This window comes from Phodopus roborovskii, unplaced genomic scaffold (genome assembly GCF_943737965.1).
Source record: "Phodopus roborovskii unplaced genomic scaffold, PHOROB, whole genome shotgun sequence".
NCBI lineage: Eukaryota > Metazoa > Chordata > Mammalia > Rodentia > Cricetidae > Phodopus > Phodopus roborovskii.
In genome coordinates this window covers 20,303,745-20,324,330 of record NW_026126485.1, presented here as the reverse complement: position 1 = coordinate 20,324,330, position 20,586 = coordinate 20,303,745, and the positions used below count along the sequence as shown (strand labels likewise).

General features: G+C 39.9%; 2 protein-coding genes across 6 annotated transcripts in view; one reads left to right on the top strand and one right to left on the bottom strand.

Moving 5' to 3' along the window:
• Phkb (phosphorylase kinase regulatory subunit beta) overlaps positions 1–18,306 on the bottom strand; it is a 173,321-nt gene extending 155,015 nt beyond the window's left edge. For 2 of the 5 annotated variants that reach the window (XM_051195043.1, XM_051195042.1), the window contains exon 1: positions 18,156–18,306. In XM_051195043.1, coding sequence (XP_051051000.1) covers positions 18,156–18,231 — 76 coding nt within the window. In that variant the 5' untranslated portion in view covers positions 18,232–18,306. The other 3 variants (XM_051195046.1, XM_051195045.1, XM_051195047.1) reach the window with 3 other exon arrangements.
• A 63-nt stretch (positions 18,307–18,369) lies between these two features.
• The window catches only part of Itfg1 (integrin alpha FG-GAP repeat containing 1), a 120,050-nt gene continuing 117,833 nt past the window's right edge, over positions 18,370–20,586 (top strand). Inside the window, exons 1-2 of the mRNA XM_051195052.1 lie at positions 18,370–18,721; positions 20,392–20,464. Coding sequence (XP_051051009.1) covers positions 18,517–18,721; positions 20,392–20,464 — 278 coding nt within the window. The 5' untranslated portion in view covers positions 18,370–18,516. The remainder of the gene's footprint in view (positions 18,722–20,391; positions 20,465–20,586) is intronic.

The window sequence follows — 20,586 nt, the reverse complement described above, 5'->3', positions numbered from 1 at the left end:
TTAAGAAGGAAGTAAATGGGGCTGGACAGATGGCTGGCTCACCGTAAAAGGCAAGGCTCACAATAAAAATGACAAGAAGAAAGTAAACAAAAAAGTTACCTGTTATAGAAAGACAGAGACTACTACTTGAGATGTGGTAAAATTGTTATCCTTAAAATATATCAATAAACACATCAAAACATTTGAAATCAACAATTGCATTAAATTTAGAGATGCAGTCTCTTGTTCTTTCTTTTTAAAAATGTACTATTATATGTGTATGCATGGTATTTGTGTAGACACAGTGTCACTGCAAGTGTTTGGAGGTCAGGAGACAGCTCTACAGGGCCAGTTCTTTCCTTGCACTTTTACATGGTCCCAGGGGTGGAATTCAGGTCTCCAGGCCTGTGCAGCAAGCAGCTATACCCACCGAGCTATTGTGGAGACTTCTTAACAGTTGAAGTGTCAAAACTGCCATTTAGGTATTCAGATGAAAATTCATGATCAAAACAGTCACATGGCACAGAAAAATTGGAGTAAAGTCATGCTAAATCAGAGGCTATTAAAACTACAGATGTGAATTGTTGATAAACATATATAATAAATTGACCTGAAAGCTGAAACCCTAATTAAAAACACTCTGTAGAAGGGAACTGAAAACAGCAAGCTGGGTTCATGCTTTCTGATGGTCTTATAAGCTGCAACTAACCATCAATGTTCTCTGCCTGAGACTTTCAGTTTTGAATGGCTGAGTTTAAGTGTACAGTAAGCAGAAGCACAAGAACAAATAGCTTGTAGCAGGTAGAAGCAGTTAAGAGCAGAACATATACAAATTAGGACTTTGCATATCCAGACATACATGGGGTAACCCAATTGGCTAGCTAGTCACTGTTCCCATTGTTGTAAACAGACATCAGGACCAAGCCAACTATTATTGTAAAAGAAAACATTTAATTGGGGGCTTGCTTACAGTTTCATAGGCTTAATCCATTATGATCATGCAGGGAACATGGTGGCACACAAGCAGACATGGTGCTAGAGAAATAGCTGAGAGTTCTACATCCTGACCAGCAGGCATCAGGGAAGAAAGCCAAGGCCTGACATGGGCTTTTGAAACCTCAAAGTCTACTTCCAAAGACACACTTCCTCCAAAAAGGCCACACCTCCTAAGCCTTCTAAACCTTTCCAACAGTACCACTCCCTGTGACCCATTCTTATTCAAACTACCACAGAAACAAAGATAGCATCCTCAAATCAGGGTCTTGTTAGCACATAGCAGAAATCCACTGGGGCAGTTGGGACAATCAGCCAAAGTTGCCCACAGAACTTTTTCTCCATGGATTAGTTTCTCCTTCTCTTTCCACCAAGGTCATTTTTATATTGTAAAATAAAAACAATTGTAACTTCTTAGAAACAGCCTACTCTTTCCAAGAATTCTTGCTTCTCTCAATTAATCTTGGGCTATTACTAAGTTCTCTTTCCCTACTAAGGTGCCTGGAGCCAGCCTGTCCCCTGGAGAAGAGGTCTTGGAGGACACTTGGAGTCAAACATGCTTGCATCTGAAACAGGGAAGGAAAAAGGTAACACCACATGCAGAGCCAGCATCCTAAAGAACATAAATAGACCATGCATTTTATCGATATAATGTAAATCAGTTCTTTAGAACTAATCAACATGACAGTCTAACTGCCAGAAGACTATATCAAAATTCATATAAAGTTCTTCAATGATACAACTGCCAGAAGAAAGCAGGAAGAAATATAGTAAGAAAGGTAACCATTTGGAAGGAACATGTTTTCAATATATACCAAGAAGCTAAATAAATGTATGAAAAACATCAGTTGCCTATTATAGTCTCTACCCTCAGCTTGAGTGATAAATCTTGATATATAATCCAAATCTCTACAACCAACCTCTAGATATCTGCAAACTTCATTCCTGAGCTAAAACCTGAATTGTTAAAGGCCAAAAAGGAGGACTATGAATATTGTGTGAGTTATTAATGACAGGGGGAAAAAAGCTTTTACTAAATTAAAAACTAATGATGTATATTTTTAAAAGATTAAAAATGGGATTATAATATATCAAAATGGGGTGAGTTCCAATTATATACTTAGAAAAATACTCTAATTTTCAGAAGCGACAAGGTTTAGTTGCCGTAGATATTCATCTGAAAAGGCAGCTAAAAAGACACCCACCTTCCTACAGTCCCCACTTGTACCCAAGTAGCCTGCCTTGAGTGCTGTACCTGTTGATATCTATAGAAGTAGTTACTCAGTCTCCAAAACATGCCAAGCTGTTCACAAACTCTACTGTGGTCTTGAGAAGCATCCAGACCACTCAATGGAGCACATTACCCTCTCTGTCTCTAAGAACTAACTAGAACCTCCTCCTGCCCCACCTGTAATACCCAAAGGACCAAGCAGTTGGATAGTCTTCCCTAAGAAGCTTGGCCACAAGGCTAAGCAAAGATACCCAATAAGCTATTACATATCGATTAGACCTTGACTGGGGTGCACCAGTGCAGTGTAGTCCCCACCTGTCCCTCAAACCATGAAAGGAACACTTTGTCATTGCAACTGGTATTGTAGTCTGGTCCCCTATATAGTTCTCAAAAACTGACAGAAATCCTGTCTCCACTGTGACAACAGATGAGCCTTGCATACCTGGTCCTACTCAGTAAATTTAATGGGTAAAAAACTGATGAGATGTATGCCAGGTAGACAGGAAGCAATAAGAGACTCCAATGAACCCCCTTCACCCAAAAGCTACATCCTAGCTAGCAGAGCAATCCCACACATTTCTGCAATGTAGATCACCAAGGCAGTCATCTAAAGGCATTGCCAACTTTGATTACAGCTGAAGAATCTACATACACACCTATTAGGACCTTATACCTAATACCCTACCTAAGGTTCAAAGAAAGTTTTCTATTGCAAAAGCCTCTTGCAAAATTGTAAAATTGTAAAGAGGCCCTGAGAGGTCACTGCAAAAACCGTGAAGCCAAAGTTGCCATGGAGACCCTGAGATCTCATAGATGCCAATAAGTCAGAAAGACAGGAAAATGTGGGTACAAGAGAATGAACCTCTCATCCTGACATCAGGTTGGACTCCCACCAGCCGCAATATAGAACTGATATAGCATAATTAGCAACTGTGTAGACCACTCATCTTTCTAGCTAATAAACCTATGAGTTGCTAGCAACCTCACTGCAAAATCTATTTACAGGAAAAGGACATATAACAGACCTTTTGAATATCTTTATTGGTCCTTTGCTTTATTTTAACATTATAATTCTGCCTGTGCTGGCTAGTCTTCTGTCAGTTTGATACAAAATAGTCACCTAGGAAGAGGAATCTTAGTTAAGAAAATGTCCTGATTCTCGTTGGCCAGTTTATCAAGCATTTTCTTGATTAATGATTGGTGTAGGCGGCCCAGCCCACTGTGGGCAGTGAAAGCCCTGGGCAGGTGGTCCTGGGTTGTATAAGAAAACAGGCTGAATAAGCCATGGGGACCAAACAGTCAGCACCATTTCTCCATGCTCTCTGCTTCAGTTCTTACCCAGACTTCTCAGTGACATATAAGATGAAATAAACCCTTTGCTCCCCAAGTTGCTTTCAGTACTTACGACAACAATAGGAAGCAAACTAAGATGCCATCTAAGACATCTTTAGAGTCACAAATAGAGAAAGGGAAAGACATTTCTCAGAAACTTTTTGACACGTAACTTGAGAACCACCAAAATGATATATGTGGCTAAATGCCAAGGTAATTAATTTCCCCTCTCCCTTGAGAAGCTCTCCCCTACACTTGGATATGTCCTTCTCTCTGACGTTCTCATGATACTCCCTCCCACACTTGAGTATGTCTCCCACTCTGCAACACTCCTTGAGGAGCTCCACCTTGAGGAGCTGTGATCCTTTGTGACTCCCTCTTGCACACCCACATTTGGATATGTCTTCCTTCTCCTTCTGCACTGCACCACTCTCCCACTCCCATCCCCAGAGAGGCCCATGTCCATGCTCTCAGGTGTGTCTTCTTGCTTTCCTCAAGCCCATCTCTTTTCTCCTTACCTTCATGCTTAAAGTCTATGCTAAATTGCCTTTAGTAAAATATCCAACTATTGCTTTAAACTACCAAGGCCTGACATTCCTTCCTTTATCAATGCCTGGTCTGACTTAACTAAAGTCCCTAAAAAATTAGGGAAACTCCTAAGTTTCTGAGGATGACAGCATGGAACTTGTCTCTATCCCCATGCCAGGACCCTGGGACATCCTGGGAGAAAGACTGCCAGAAAAGAGAGGGACCAGTCCAGGAGAAGGGGTTATACAGACACAACAGAACAGGAAGGGCAAAGATACCCAAGCCCCTCAAAATCAAGGTGAATGCAGCACAAACAACAGATGCTACACGAAGTTGGTATTTTCCCTCCTTAGGGTATGCTTAAATCAGATTATTAATGCAAACATGCAATAAAGAATTCTTGTGCAAAGACAATGTCCATGGAAATATAATAATATAAAGCACCCAATTTCCAATACAAATGCAGTTCCAAATGAGTAAATTAGAGATGCAAATTAACTGAGATATTATTTTAACAAATAAATGTCTACACACTTCTTTATAGCCTTGTAAATTTTGCTGAAATGAATCTCATCAAAATGCAGACATTCAAAGTATTAGTCAAGAAATTAGACTGTAAAATGGATAGTAGTGGAGTTTGATACTTTTCAACTTTGATTCTTGATACATTTGATTTAATAAGTTTCTGGTCTGCTAACTTAAATAGTTTGTGTAATTTTAAAGCATAATTCTACTTTCTTTAGCATTCTATTTCCTATGAGGTAATGAGTAAATCTAGTAGTTAATAATTTCACTCTTTAGTAGGAAAGTCAAAATAAACAACAGAACTCATTATTTACAAATTTAAAAGAGGAAACAAAATAACTTCAACCAACTAACAAAAAATCAGGGATTAGTGAGAGGGTCAGGTGAACAAACGCACTTGCTGTGCAAGCCTGTCAATCTATGCTCAGCCACAGAAATCCATAATGGTGAAAGGAAAAAGCAGACTCCACACAGTTGTAGTCTGACCACAGAATACTAGGACAAGTGCAACTAACTCTACCTCTAACATATCACACATACAGACACACATCCCTGGCTGGAGAGGGTGTTCAGCTGTTAGTGTATACTGCTCTTGCAGATGACCCAAGATTCACTCCTACTATCACATACATGGACTCATAACTACAGACAAGTCCAGCTCTAGGGTAATATGACACCTCTGGCCAGCAAGGATACCTGCACATACCCAGACAGACAAACAGATAAACACACACACACACACACACACACACACACACACACACACACACACACTTACTTGAAAATAATAAAAATAAACCTATAAAAAATGATTTAAAAAAAAAAAAAAAAGCAGTCCTTCCATTCCTACCAAATGCTTTCCCTGTCTGAGCTGGGAGCCTGCTACAACCAAACCACCACACATAGACCAGGGTGAGGAAGATCTAGACAGGAAGGCCCACATCCTGACTGCCTATGACCTCTCCCCACCCCTGGGAGCCTGCTCTAGCAGAAGCACCACATATAAGAATTGGCCTGGCACACATCAGGTAAGATAGTCACTGTACCTGTGGCCCTCCTCCTGCCCCAAGAGCCTGCTCCAGTTGAATCACCAAATGTGGCCAGACCTAGTGAGGAACTAGGCAGGAACCCTTTACCCTCACCCCTGTGACCTCTCATTTGGCCCACAGTCTCATCCTACCTAACCACTACATAAGACAAGGCCTAAGCATGGATCTGCAAAGCATTCCCCCACTCAGGCCGCCTCTTCCAACCCTTGAGCCTTTTCAGTTGATGGTCCACAAGAAGCCCAGGCAGGACCTAGTAAGACAGCAGCACCCTTACCAAGCCCAGCCTCCCTACCCTACTCCAGCCTCTCATCTCAAGGTCTGACTCAGTGGGCTAAGTACAAACAGCAAAAGACACAACTGACAATGATACTCCAGATACATGACTCATCAGAAAAACACAAGCAACACAAAAACAAAAAAAGCCACCAATATCATAGGAATGGTCACCAAAGAGGGCAACTTAGATAAAATCAAACACACAGAATTTAAAATAACAATTACAAACAGCTGAAAGAATTGAAAGAAGACACTAACATCTGAACAAATTAAGAGAGAACAGAAGACTAACTTAAGTCCAAGAAAATACAAGTAGGTGTAAGAAATAAGGAAGACAGGGATATGAAAACTCAATTCAATAGATAAGAGAATTACTGAAAAATAAAAAACACAAAGTAAAATGAAAATTTTTAATTAGTCAAATAAAAAGTTCAGTGGAAAGCATGAATGAAGTGACAGAATGAACCAAGATAGAACACAAGGGCTAGAAATAAGGGAGAAGAGTTCAATATTCATTAATTCAAAGAAAACTGTCAAAATTTTTAGATGTATGAATGGGGCATGCTTTGGGACACCATAAAAAGACCAAATCTAAAATTTTGGGCACCACAAGAGAAAAAAAATGGAAGAAAAAGGCATAGAAAATATTTTCAATAAAACCATAAATAAAATAAAAATTCCTAACCTTAGGAAAAAGAGACACCTTACAAACCAAGAGGTCTACAGAGAAATAATAGGTAGGAACAGAAAAGAGATTTCTCATGGCATAACATATTATGACATCAACAAAGAAAAGGTATGGAAAGCTGCAGGATATAAGGGCTATGTCACATGAAAAGGCAGGCCCATTAGAGAAACAGCCAGAGGGCTGGAAAAATATAATCTGAGTTCTGAAAGAACACAGCTACCAACCTGGAATATTATACTTGGCAAGGCTATCTTTTATAAGTAACATAGCAATAAAAACTCCACATGATAAAAACAAACTAAAAGAATCTATGACTACTAAACCAGCTCTACAGAGGAAACTAGAAGATCTATGTCAGACAAAAGAAGACTAACCACACACAAGAGGCCACAAGGACAAATAAGCAATATCAGGGCAAGTAATCAAAGAAGGACTAGGGTAAAATATCAATGTGACAGAAACATACATCGTTCAAAAACAACTAAATGTTAATAGTCTCAATTCCTCCCTAAAAAGACACAGACTAGCAGACTGTATTAAAAAAAAAAGATCCATCTTTTTGTAGATCTAAGAAACACATCTTTCCTCCAATGACAGCAACTACCTTGGAGTAAAATGACAGGAAAAAGGAATTCCAAGCAAATGGAATTCAGAATACAAAGGAAACTTAACAAATTATAGGAAAAGATAAATGGCATCCTTAGTTAATATGATCACAATGAATTAAGTCAATAATCAAAAGCTAGGAAACATGTACAAAGTATACAAACATACAAGTATTAAGCAACACACTACTGAATGATAAATTGGTCACTGAAAAAAATCAAGCAAGGACCCACAAATCCGGGCCCCTGCCAAAGAACGAGGTCTCAGCTGGAGAGCACCAGTTTCCAGTGAGATCCCACTACCCTGCAAAACCTTCTCAAGTTCCAGCCCAGCCCTCGTCCTCTTCTGCCAGCTATTGGCCAGAGGTGAGTCTGGGCCCAATTGGGGCTGCCTGTCCCCTTCAACCTCTTTTCCCCCCTCCCCCCACCTGAACTCCCTGGATTGGCCCCTGATCCTGCTGCTCCTGTCTCCAGTCCCCTTTGAGAGCACCCTTGGAGCTCTGATACACCCCCACCCATCCCAACCTCCAGCCTACCCCCCCCACCCTGTGCCCTACCCCACCTACAGTCCTGCCGCTCTGGTTGAGCACTGGGACAGAGGGTGGAGCCAACAGTCCACCCTACTTCGGAGACCTCTCCGAGCAACTCAGTTCTGAACATCTATGCCCCTAATACAAAGTCACCCACATTCATAAAAGAAACACTACTAAAACTCAAAGCTCATATAAAACCTCACACACTTATAATGGGAGACTTCAATACACCACTCTCAACACTAGACAGGACCACAAATCAGAAACTCAACAAAGAAACAAAAGAATTAACAGAAGTTATGTCTCAACTGGGGCTAACAGACATCTATAGAACATTCCATCCAAAGACAAAAGAATATACCTTCTTCTCTGCTCCACATGGAACCTTCTCTAAAATCGACCACATACTAGGAGACATAACAAACCTCAACAGATACAAGAGAATAGAAATAGTCCCCTGTATCTTATCGGACCACCATGCTTTAAAATTGGAATTCAACAACAATACAAATAGCAGAAAACCTGCAAACTCATGGAAACTTAACAATGTGCAATTGCACCACTCCTGGGTCAAAGAAGAAATAAAGAAAGAAATTAAAGACTTTCTAATATTCAACGAGAATGAGGATACAACATACCCGAACTTATGGGACACCTTGAAAGCAGTGCTACGAGGGAAGTTCATTGCACTAAGTGCCCATATGAAGAAAACAGAGGATAGTCACATAAATGAATTAACAGCGCAACTGAAAACCTTAGAACAGAGAGAAGCGAATTCACCCGCAGGAGCAGACGCCAGGAAATAATCAACTTGAGGGCTGAAATCAACAAAATAGAAACCAGGAAAACAATACAAAAAATCAATGCAACAAAGAGTTGGTTTTTTGAGAAAATCAACAAGATTGATAAACCTTTATCCAAATTAACGAAAAAGCAGAGACAGAACATGCAAATTAACAAAATCAGAAACGAAATGGGGAACATAACAACAGACACAGAGGAAATCCAGACAATTTTCAGGTCATACTTCGAAAATCTGTATTCCACAAAAATTGAAAATTCAAAGGAAATGGACAAGTTTCTGGATAACTATCACTTACCAAAATTAAATCAAGAACAGACAAACAACTTAAATAGACCTATAACCCGAAATGAAATAGAAGCAGTCATCGAAAGCCTTCCAACGAAAAAAAGTCCAGGGCCAGATGGATTCAGTGCAGAATTCTACCAGACATTCAAGGAAGAACTAATACCACTACTCCTCAAACTGTTCCACAAGATAGAAACAGAAGGTTTATTGCCAATCTCTTTTTATGAGGCCACAATAACGTTGGTACCCAAACCTCACAAAGACACAACTAAGAAAGAAAACTACAGACCAATATCCCTGATGAACATCGATGCAAAAATACTCAATAAAATAATGGCAAACCGAATTCAAAAATACATCAGAGAAATCATCCACCATGATCAAGTAGGCTTCATACCTGGATTGCAGGGATGGTTTAACATACGAAAATCTATCAACGTGATCCACCATATAAACAAACGGAAAAGAAAAACCATATGATTATCTCCCTAGATGCAGAAAAAGCCTTCGATAAAATTCAACACCCTTTCATGATAAATGTATTAGAGAGGTCAGGGATAACAGGAACATACCTAAACATAATAAGAGCAATATACAGCAAACCAACTGCCAACATCAAACTGAATGGAGAGAAACTTAAGCCAATTCCTCTAAAATCAGGAACAAGACAAGGCTGTCCTCTCTCTCCATATCTCTTCAATATCGTACTAGAAGTTCTAGCTAATGCTATAAGACAACAAAAGGAGATCAAGGGCATCCAAATTGGAAAGGAAGAAGTCAAACTGTCTCTATTTGCAGATGATATGATAGTTTACATAAGCGACCCAATAAACTCTACCAGGGAACTCCTACAGCTGATAAACACCTTCAGCAAACTAGCAGGATACAAGATAAACTCAAAAAAATCAGTAGCCCTATTTTTTTCAGACGACAAAGAGGCAGAGAAAGAAATCAGAGAAACATCACCCTTTACAATAGCCACAAGCAACATAAAGTATCTTGGTGTAACGCTTACCAAACAAGTAAAAGATCTATATAATAAGAACTTTGTGACTCTAAAGAAAGAAATTAAAGAAGATACCAGAAAATGGAAAGACCTCCCATGCTCTTGGATAGGTAGGATAAACATAGTAAAAATGGCAATCTTACCAAAAGCAATCTACAGATTCAATGCAATCCCCATTAAAATCCCACCACAATTCTTCACCGACCTTGAAAGGATAATAATCAACTTTATATGGAAAAACAAAAGACCCAGGATAGCCAAAACAACCCTATACAATGAAAGAACATCAGGAGGCATCACCATTCCTGACTTTAAGCTCTACTACAGAGCTATAGTTCTGAAAACAGCCTGGTATTGGCATAAAAATAGACAGGTAGACCAATGGAATCGAATTGAAAATCCTGATATTAATCCACGCACCTATGAACACCTGATTTTCGACAAAACAGCTAAAATTATACAATGGGGCAAAGACAGCATCTTCAACAAATGGTGCTGGCACAATTGGATGAGGGTGTGTAGAAGACTGCAGATAGACCCATGTCTGTCGCCATGCACAAAACTCAAGTCCAAATGGATCAAAGACCTCAACATCAATCCAGCCACATTGAACCTCTTAGAAGAGAAAGTAGGAGGTACCCTTGAACAAATTGGTATAGGAGACCGCTTCTTGAACATAACTCCAGGGGCACAGACACTGAAAGAAACAATTAATAAATGGGACCTCTTCAAACTTAGAAGCTTCTGTAAGGCAAAGGACACAGTTGACAAGACCAAACGGCAGCCCACTGACTGGGAAAAGATTTTCACTAATCCTATATCCGACAAAGGGCTGATCTCCAAAATATACAAAGAACTCAAGAAACTAGTCAACAAAACACCAAATAACCCTATTAAAAAATGGGGTACAGAACTGAAGAAAGAATTCTCAATGGAGGAAATCAAAAAGGCTGAAAGACACTTAAGAAAATGCTCCACATCCTTAGCTATCAGGGAAATGCAAATCAAAACAACTTTGAGATACCATCTTACCCCTGCCAGAATGGCTAAAATTAGAAACACCAGTGATGACTTATGTTGGAGAGGATGTGGAGAAAGTGGAACACTCCTCCACTGCTGGTGGGAGTGCAAACTCATACAGCCACTTTGGAGATCAGTATGGCGGTTCCTCAGGAAAATGGGAATTAGTTTACCACAGGACCCGGCAATCCCCCTCTTAGGCATATACCCAAAGGATTCACATCAATGCAACAAAGACATCTGTTCAACTATGTTCATAGCAGCACTATTTGTAATAGCAAGAACCTGGAAGCAACCTAGATGCCCTTCAATTGAAGAATGGTTAATGAAGATGTGGCACATCTACACAATGGAATACTACTCTGCAGAAAAAAATAATGGTATCTTGAAATTCGCAGGCAAGTGGATGGCACTTGAAGAAACCATCCTGAATGAGGTAACCCAGTCACAAAAAGAGGAACACAGTATGTACTCACTCATATATGGATTTTAGACCTAGATCAAATGATCACCAGCCTATAATTCACATCACCAGAGGAACTAGGATACAAGTTGTATTCTAAGAGATTCATATAAAGTCCCTCACAGAACTGGGAAGGGACAAGTCCCCCAGACCTCAGGTATAGTGGGGGAGGACAGCTAATGGAGAGAGAAGTATGAGAAAATGAGAGGGAGGAGAGGAAGGCATGTGCGACCAGGAGGATTGAGCCTGGTTAGGAATGGAAAATAGGAAAGAGAGAGAGAGACAGAGACAGAGAGAGAGAACATAAAAGAGGGAGCCAATATTGGTTTGAAGATAAAGTTGAACACAAAGAAAGGTCGAGGGAACTACAAGACTGCTCCCAACTAACAATCTCAGCTTCCGTGGAAAGGCTATCATAAATGCCCTTCCCGGAGAGTGAGATCAACAACTAACTTCTCCATGGAGTCCTCAACTAATGCCTGTTGAAAACAGGAGCAAACACCCATACATAAACACTGAGTCAAACTAGAACCCAGAAGCAGATGGAGAGGACAAGACCATGCGGTAGAAGTACATAGAGACAGCTTACCTGAACAAGGAGGAGCTAAGGGCCACTAGACTGATAGCTGGGAAGCCAACAGGGGTCTGACTCGGACCCCCCTGAATATGGGTCTCAGCCAGAAGGTCTGAGCAGCCTAAGAGACCTCAGACAGTGGAGCCAGGATGTATCCCTGGTGCACAAAAGGACTTTGCAAACATATCCCCCATGGAGGGATAACTGCCTTATTCTAGAGATAGGAGAGAAGCCCTAGTCCCTACTTCACAGGACTTGTCAGATCTACATGACCCCAACTGGATGGCATTCCCCTACATATTGTATTGTGGCGGGGGGTTGGGAGGGGAGGGTGTTTAGAGTGCATGGGAGAGGGTAGAGAGGGCAAAAGGGAGGGAAGGAGGGAGGGAGGGCTTGGGGGGAGGGAGGGAGGGAGGGAGAGGGAACTGGGATCGATATGTAAAATAATAAAAAAAAAAAAAAAAAACAAAACTTTGACTCCAAAATTTAAGTTGAAGAACAAGTTACTGGGGAAAAGTATTTCTATTTTTGTTTCCACAGAAAATGAAAAGATGTGGATTCCTTCCAGACTAATGTGGTTTGATCACACCAGACCGCCTGAAACAGAGTACAAGCTGATCCTACATTCCAAACAGCTGGACAAAACAGCCCTATAGACTACAGCTAGGATATCTGAATCTTCTTCGAATCCCCCAAGACAGCGCCCCTTACCAGCAGGAAGTAGTTTGGAAAGAACGACGCCCAAATTCCCAAATATTGTGTATAAATGTTTGTTTTCATTTAATTGGACTTTGTTATATAAAATTAAATAAAAAATACTCTATATGCATAAAAAAAAATCAAGCAAGAAAATTTTTTTTAAAAATTTAAATGAAATAAACTTGAAAATATTATATTCCAAAAACTATGCAACACAGTAAGTACAGTTCTAAACAGAAAGTTTGTAACCTGAAATACCCACATCAAAAAAAAAAAAAAAAAAAAAAAAAAAGCACTGTCAAATAAATAACTTAATAATGCACTGTAAGGCTTTGTACAAAAAAAAAAAAAAGAAAAAGAAAAAGAAAAAAGAATGCAGTAGATGGGAAGAAATAATTATGACCAGAGCAGAAATTGATGAAAGATACACAGACTCAATGAAAGGAGATGAATGTGGTGGTGAGAACCTTTAATCTCTGCAGTTGAGGGATAGAGGAAGGCAATCTCTGTGAATTCAAGGTAGGATGGTATACACAGTGAGCTGCAGGCCAGCCAGGAATGCACATTGAGACCCTGTCTAAGAGGGAGGGGAAAAAAAATCAGTGAAAGGAAAAGCTGATTCATTCAAAAGATAACAAGACTTACAAACCCTTTATTTAACAAAAAGAAAGAAAATAATCCAATAGGAAAATTGGACATACAAAGAGAGACATCATAACAAATGCCAATAAAATTTTAAAAAAAATAAGGAAATGCCTTAAATTTTTATATTCTTCTAAATCAAGAAATCTAAAAGAAATTAATTTCTATATGCATATGAATCAACAAAATTAAACCAAGATGAAATAAATAATTTAGATCTATAACCAATAAGTTGGAAGCAATAAGCCATCTACGAAAGGGGCAAAAAAAAAAAAAAAAACCAGAATCTAATTAATTCATTGCAGAATTCAACCAGCCTTTCAAAGAACACCAATATTATTAGTCAAACTATTCCACAAAATAGAAAAGGCAAGAATGCCTCTAAATACTTTTTATGAAGCCAGTATTCCCCTAGAATCAAAACAAAATATTATAAACCAACTTTCCTGATAAATATAGATCCAAAATTTCTCAATAAAATACTTGCAAACAGGGTTGGTGACATGGTTCTGCAGCTAAAATACAGGGGCTGCTCTTCCAGAGATGGCTCATGATAATCTGTAATTCTGTTTCCAAGCAATCCAACACCCTCTTTGACCTGACACAGAAAAGGCTTTCTAGAAAATCTACCATTGTTTCATGATAAATGATGTGCAAAGTTTAGAGGTGGAGAAAACATATCCCAACAAAATAAAGGCTATATACTATAAACTTTAAGCAAACGTCATAGTAAATAGAGAAAAACTCAAAGCATCCCCACTACAATGAGGAACAAGACAAGGATGTCTAGTCTCTCCACTTGTATTCAATATACTAACTGAAAGTCTTAACTAGAACAACAAGAGAAAGAAGTTAAGAGGCAACCAAAGGCTTAAAACATTAGTCAAAGTATCATTCCCTGCCAACAGTACAATCTTATACATGAGACCCTAATTCCAACAAAATTCTTTAGAGGACGAGATTCAGCAAAGTGACAGATTACAAAATTAGTACACAGAAATCAAAAGCCATCCTATATATCAAAGACAACCAGTGAAACAATCTCATTTACAATAGCCACCAAAAAGTAAAATGCATGAAAACAAAGCTAACTAAGGTAGGGAAAAAAAAAAAAAAAAAAACAGCTTTAATAATGAAAACTTTTAAGATACAGAAGAAATAAATTGAGAAAGACACTAGAACATGGTAAGGTTTTCCATGTTCATGGCCTGGAAGAATCAATTTTATGAAAATCACCATTCCCCCCCTCAAGGTAATCTGCTGATTCAATGCAATCACAATCAAGATTTCAAGGACAATCTTCACAGACAGTAAAATTTATAGGGAAGCAAAAAAGACCAAGGAGAGTCAAAGCAATACTGATACAGGGGATGTCACCATTCCCAAATTCATTCTACAGAGCCACAGTAATAAAAACAGCATGGTATAGGTACAAATACAGATACATAAAGCAGTGGAGTAGAATAGAGGACTCCATATAGAAGTTCCCATAACTAAACCAGGTGGTGGTAGCACACACCTTTGATCCTAGCACTAGGGGAGGCAGAGGCAGGTGGATCTCTGTGAGTTAGAGAGCAGCCTGGTCTGCAAGAGCTAGTTCCAGGACAGCCTCCAAAGCCACAGAGAAACCCTGTCTCGAAAAACCAAAAATAAATAAATAAATAAAATAAGTTCCCACAACTAAAGCTACCTGATTTTTTCACTAAAAGCCAAAAATCTGTATTAGACAAAAGAAAGTGTCTTCAGCAAGTGATGGTTGGAAAACCTGGACATTGCCAAGTAGAAGAATGAAACTAGATCCCTATATTTACCCTGTGTAAAACTAAATTCAGATCTAAAAAGACTTTGATATAAGACTTGATATCCCAACACTTCTAGATGAAAAAGCAACAATTGCACCTCAACATATAGGTAAACGTTTTTAGAATAGCATAAGAATATAAGACCAAAAGTGGTCAAATGGGCTCTCATGAAATTAAAAGGCTTTCTATATAACAAAACAAGCAGTTAATTGAGTGAAGAGAAATAGTAACTAGAATATACAAGGAATTTAAAAAACCAAACTTCAAACTGAGTGGTTGTGGTGCACGCCTTTAATTCCAACATTCAGGAGCCAGAGGCAGTTAGGTCTCTGAGTTCAAGGCCAGCCTGATCCACAGACCATGTTCCAGGACAGCCAGGGGTACACAGAGAAACCCTGTCTCAAAAAAACAACCAACCAACCAGCCAAACAAACAAAAAACCTAAATGCCAAAAAAACAACCCAATTGAAACATAGGCTATGGACCAAAATAAGAATAGAGCTCTCAAAATAATTCTAAATGTCTCAGAAACCTTTTTAAAAGTCATCAACATCCCTGAGTATCAGGGATATGTACATAAAAACTACTCCGAGATACCATTTCACCCCAGTCAAAATGGCCATCATCAAGATCACAAATGATTAAAAAAAAAAAAAAAAAAAAATTTACTGCTATCAATGTTAATAAAGGGGTCTGTTATAAATTGCTGGTGTGGGTATAAACATATAAACTAACGCAGACACTTTGGAAATAAAGCCGAAGGATTCTCAAAAACCTAAAAATAAACCTACCATCTGGGCATGTGCCCAGAGGAATTTATACCACACTACGGAGATACTTGCACACCCATGTGCACTACAATACCTAGAAAATGAACAAAAAGCATTTAAAAATAAATAATACAAGTTCATTTGATAACTGAGGCTCCCAGCACTAAGAAACTGGTCAAATAGCTTGCAATTGTCAGAACAGAGCCTCCACCCTTTGCCTTCCTTGTGTACCATAAGACAAATCTAAAAACAATGGTAACATAAGCTCACTAACTGAAATGGTGCTCAAAGTTGGGTTCACCAAAGGGTAAATAAAACAAATGAAAACTACCATATAGTGACATCAACCCTTGGAAACAACAATATATAAAATTGTCAATTGACCCTTTGGGGGTCTGTACACTTACCAGACCTTAACAAAGCAGGTGAAGAGAAGGCTGCATCAGGTGAGAGGGCCATTTCAACTTGACTCTTATCATAAGCGTTGCAGGCTAAACTACACCGATTTTAAAACTGTTTAGTGAAGGTTAGAAGCAATCACCATTAGATTAATTGAAAGCAGTATGAGCAGTTATTAGCATAATGCAATGTACAAAAGACATTTAAAGATCATTAAATAATTTTAGTTCACCTTTTAGGGTTTAAGAGTTTGATTTCCTTTATTTGTTAAATTAAATTTGCTTACATGAATAGACAGAAACATAATATCCACTTACTAAGAAACATTTCATTAGTAGCATCATTTATTGTATAGTAAAGTTGTTATGATACTATGTAACAATGTTTAGAACTCCAAAGAGGAGTCTATCCCAGCAACAGGTTAATTCATGCTTTAAACAAGACTGTTTATATATTCTCCTAAAAGTTGTAAACAGAATCAAAATAATCCTTTGAATAAACAGGGAGTAAATAATGTGGTTCAAGAGGGTTTATTGTCTATAGTTCTCAGAGTCTGAAAATTAGAAACCACAAATACAACTACTAATTTTAAAGATTTGCCTCAAGTATTTTTTTTAACTTGTGTCTAAATTTTACTCATTAAGCAACTATTCAGGAACATTTTATAACTAGTAACTAGTGTGCATAGGACTGAGTTTAAGAAACTGCATTCAACAATAGCAAAATAAAACAAAACTTACCCTATTAAGAAAAGTAAGATTCTCAAAGTTTACTACTGTGACATGCATTTGAGTAAAACAAATACTTGAAGAGAAAATAGACTCTGTATGCTTATTAAAAAGAATTATGCTGCAAAAATATGTTGGGGGCATTGTTCAACTCTCAGGAACAACCTTGTAACACTTTCATACTTCCACAGCCATACTCTTAATAACCAAGTCAATATTTCTATATGACATAAAAAGACTTTAAGAAAAAGTAGGAAACAAATATTACATGACTGTTTCAAGAAATTGTATTGACTCTGAACTATTTTTTAAATTCAACTTTTTCTGTGGGTTTTCCACTACAGCCCTGAGTAAATAAACACAAGAATTTTAAGATTTAAAACAGAATGAAACGGGTACTTCCTACAACCTTTCCTCCCTCTTTTACAAGGGAAAGGTCCTTGGTTGAAGATTTGTGATTCCACCACCCCTCGAGTATAGGAACACCGCTTTTGTGCTCAAGATTATATCCAGTTTTAATAGGGGCAGTTTCAGTTTGGGCTCTCTGAGGAGTTACTAGCCAGGAGTACTAACTTTTACAAAGTCAGTGACTTTGCAATTTGAACAAGTCAGTTCAGGACACTTAAACTGTTGGTATCTTCTGACCTCCGTGGTGGAACCACAACTAGAAACTGCAGGGGATGGGATCACTTGGCTAGAGAAGAGGCCAATTCCATTCTGTACACTAACTTTGCTTTGCGGCCCAGACCCTGTCCGCCTCAGTTTCTGACGCACAGAACTTGCTGCGGCTCAAAATTACTGAGGAATGTGAAGGGGACTTATGAAATAAGACAAGAGTAGTCGCCAACTCTTTAGGACCCTACTAAAAATGAAGACCTAATTTTTCAGAACAGAGGTGGTTCTGGTTCCAAGAACTTGTCACTGCCTGGCTTCCAGGGACAACTTTCCTGGAGAAGTCAGCTTGCCGCTAATGTTGGAGAGGAAATGACTTGGGAGCGAACACAGAAGTTTTCTAAATGCTGGAAGTGCGGGGTGTGGGGAAGTGAAAGGCAGGGTACCAAGACCAGGGCACAGCCAGGGCCACCTATTGCTTTCTGAAGATAACTTAGGGACACAAGTTGATCCCTAAGATCGATCCCATCTGCCTCCCTCCAGAGCACCTGAGGAAGAGCACCACCCACTGTACCCGGAAGGGGCAAGGTTGTTGTCAAAAGCAGCCAAACCTGAGCGCTTGGCCCGGGCTCGTCGCTCCAAGACCTTCCAGCTTACTTCGGCCATGTGTCCCTCCGCCCCCGCCATCTCGCAGTGCCCACCGCCAGGGCTGCCAGTCAGCACCGCCCTCCCGGCCACGCCCCCGCGCGCGACACTGTCGGGAGGCACGCCGGCCGGAAGTGAGCTTCCAGGCAGACGTCGCCCTAGCTTCTTGGTCTCTTGGTCGACGGAGGGACAGCTCCAGGCGAGCCTGAGAGTGCAGAGAGGGGCAGCCCGTGAGCCCGCACCCTGAGTCTTTTCTCGGTCGGCTGGGCGCACGGTGCTTTGCGGCTGCCGTCAAGCGCAGCGGAGGCCGGCCGGGCCGAGGGCGCCATGGCGGCAGGCCTGCTGCCCAGCGCCGGGGTGGTCCTGGCGCCGCTGCTCTTGGGGCTCGCGGTGCTGAGCGTTGGGCCTGCCCCGGCGAGGGCTCTGCACAACGTCACGGCAGAGCTCTTTGGGGCCGAGGCCTGGGGCACCCTGGCAGCCTTCGGGGACCTCAACTCCGACAAACAGACGGACCTCTTCGTGCTGCGGGAAAGTCAGTGCTTGCCAGCCCTCCCTCTGTTTGCCCATCCCGGTGTACCCACGCCCCCTTGTTCCTGTTACCCTCCTGCCTGTATCTCCCAGCCTTGTGGCTCTCCCTTTTATCTTCATCATCCTTGACAGCTTCCCCTTTCCCCAGTTTTATCAGCCCTGGGTCCTGACCATCAGCAGCCCCCAAACCTTAGGAACACACCAAGTCCCTTCACCCAGCAGCCTGTACCATTCACCTGCCTGACAAAGTCCTTCCTGGTTCCTAAGCAACTTGGTTTCTGGCCTCTGCGTTTGTTTTCCTTTTTTTTTTTTTTTTTTTTTTTTTTTTTTTTTTTTGTCCAATGTTCTGCCCCTTTTGGTAGGAAAAGATGCAACTTGACAGTCCCTTCTTATGAGAAATGTACCGCCTCTACTATTTGCTCAGTTCATCTGCTCTTCCTTTTGTTAAGATCCACATTTGTTTGAAGGTACTGTGCCCTCCTAAGGCACCAAACACTACACAGCTCACACAAGCACTTTTTGTTGTTAACTACAGATAAACGCAGTGCCTCCTTGGTAACATTCTCAAACTACAGACTTCTCCAGTATGAGCTGCCTGATATTGAAGAGTACATTTGACCCTTCATCACCTTGCTTATTACTGTAGTCTTCAACACCTCATCATTGTAGTCCTGCACATCACTTTTGACCAACTTGCCATTCTTGAAAGTTCAGTAAATAATTAAGCCTTAAAATAGAAAAAAAAAGTCTTATAATAACAAGGTGCATTCATTATCATTAGTAGGTGCTGGTTAAGGACCAAGGCAGTGAATAACGTTAAAAACTGATACAGAGCTGAGTGACAGGATACCCACAGGGTTTTTGAGGGCTTTTCCCATCACCACAGAACCTATATAGACCTGGGTGTTTTCCCTATATTTGAATGATTACCCATATTGTAAGAATGGTGCAAGCCTACAACTGGCTTCAGAGATTCTCCTTAACTTAAAAGATACCTGTGTTTGATTAAGCATTTCTAAAACCCTGCCCCCGTGAGTGTTAATTGAATTCCATAGATCCATTCATGTGGAAAGTAGTTCCATAGCAAGCAAAGGAAGAAAGATGGGAGGGCTCTGCCTTTTCTGCTTATGTGTTGAATTGTATCTTTGTTACTTCTTAGAAGCTAGCTGTAGTAGGAATTCCTGTATAATTGGTATGATGAATCTGTATAATGAAGTGAACAGCCTCATATAAGGGAGACCTGTTTGGATGCAGAAAACACAAGACTAAATGGTAGCACAGTAAAGAATAAGGTTTTGTTGTTGTTGTTGTTGTTGAGGGGGAGATTGTGCATGTGTGTGTTTCCTGTGTTGCCTCAGATCAAACCAGGGTTTTATACTGAGTATAGAATAGGATAGTTTCAGATGTGTTCTTTATGTAGATGGCTCTTTTAAATTAGCCCGTCAGCCTCTTGATGGAATCCCATAGCTTCACATTGCCTGGAACAAGTATGTGTTTTTTTATACATCCCTTTCCTACATTCCATTAAATTAGTATGAGTATCCTTTAGAATGCTATCTACCGAGATTAGAATAAAAATTTCCTAATAGAAACAGTACCGAGGAATATTCAAGCACTGACTGAATGATTTATGAAAACACATTTTTTCTAAAATCATTTATTTTCTTCTTTTAGGAAATGACTTAATCGTCTTTTTGGCAGATCAGAGTGCACCCTATTTTAAACCCAAGGTTCAGGTATCCCTGAAGTAAGTACAAATGCTTATTTTGGGAAATATTAGCCCTCATAATATGAATATGTGGTAGCTTGGAAATCAGTTCTGTTCAGCTGTGGTATTGTGTCACCAAGTCCTTACTTCCAAACTCTGAG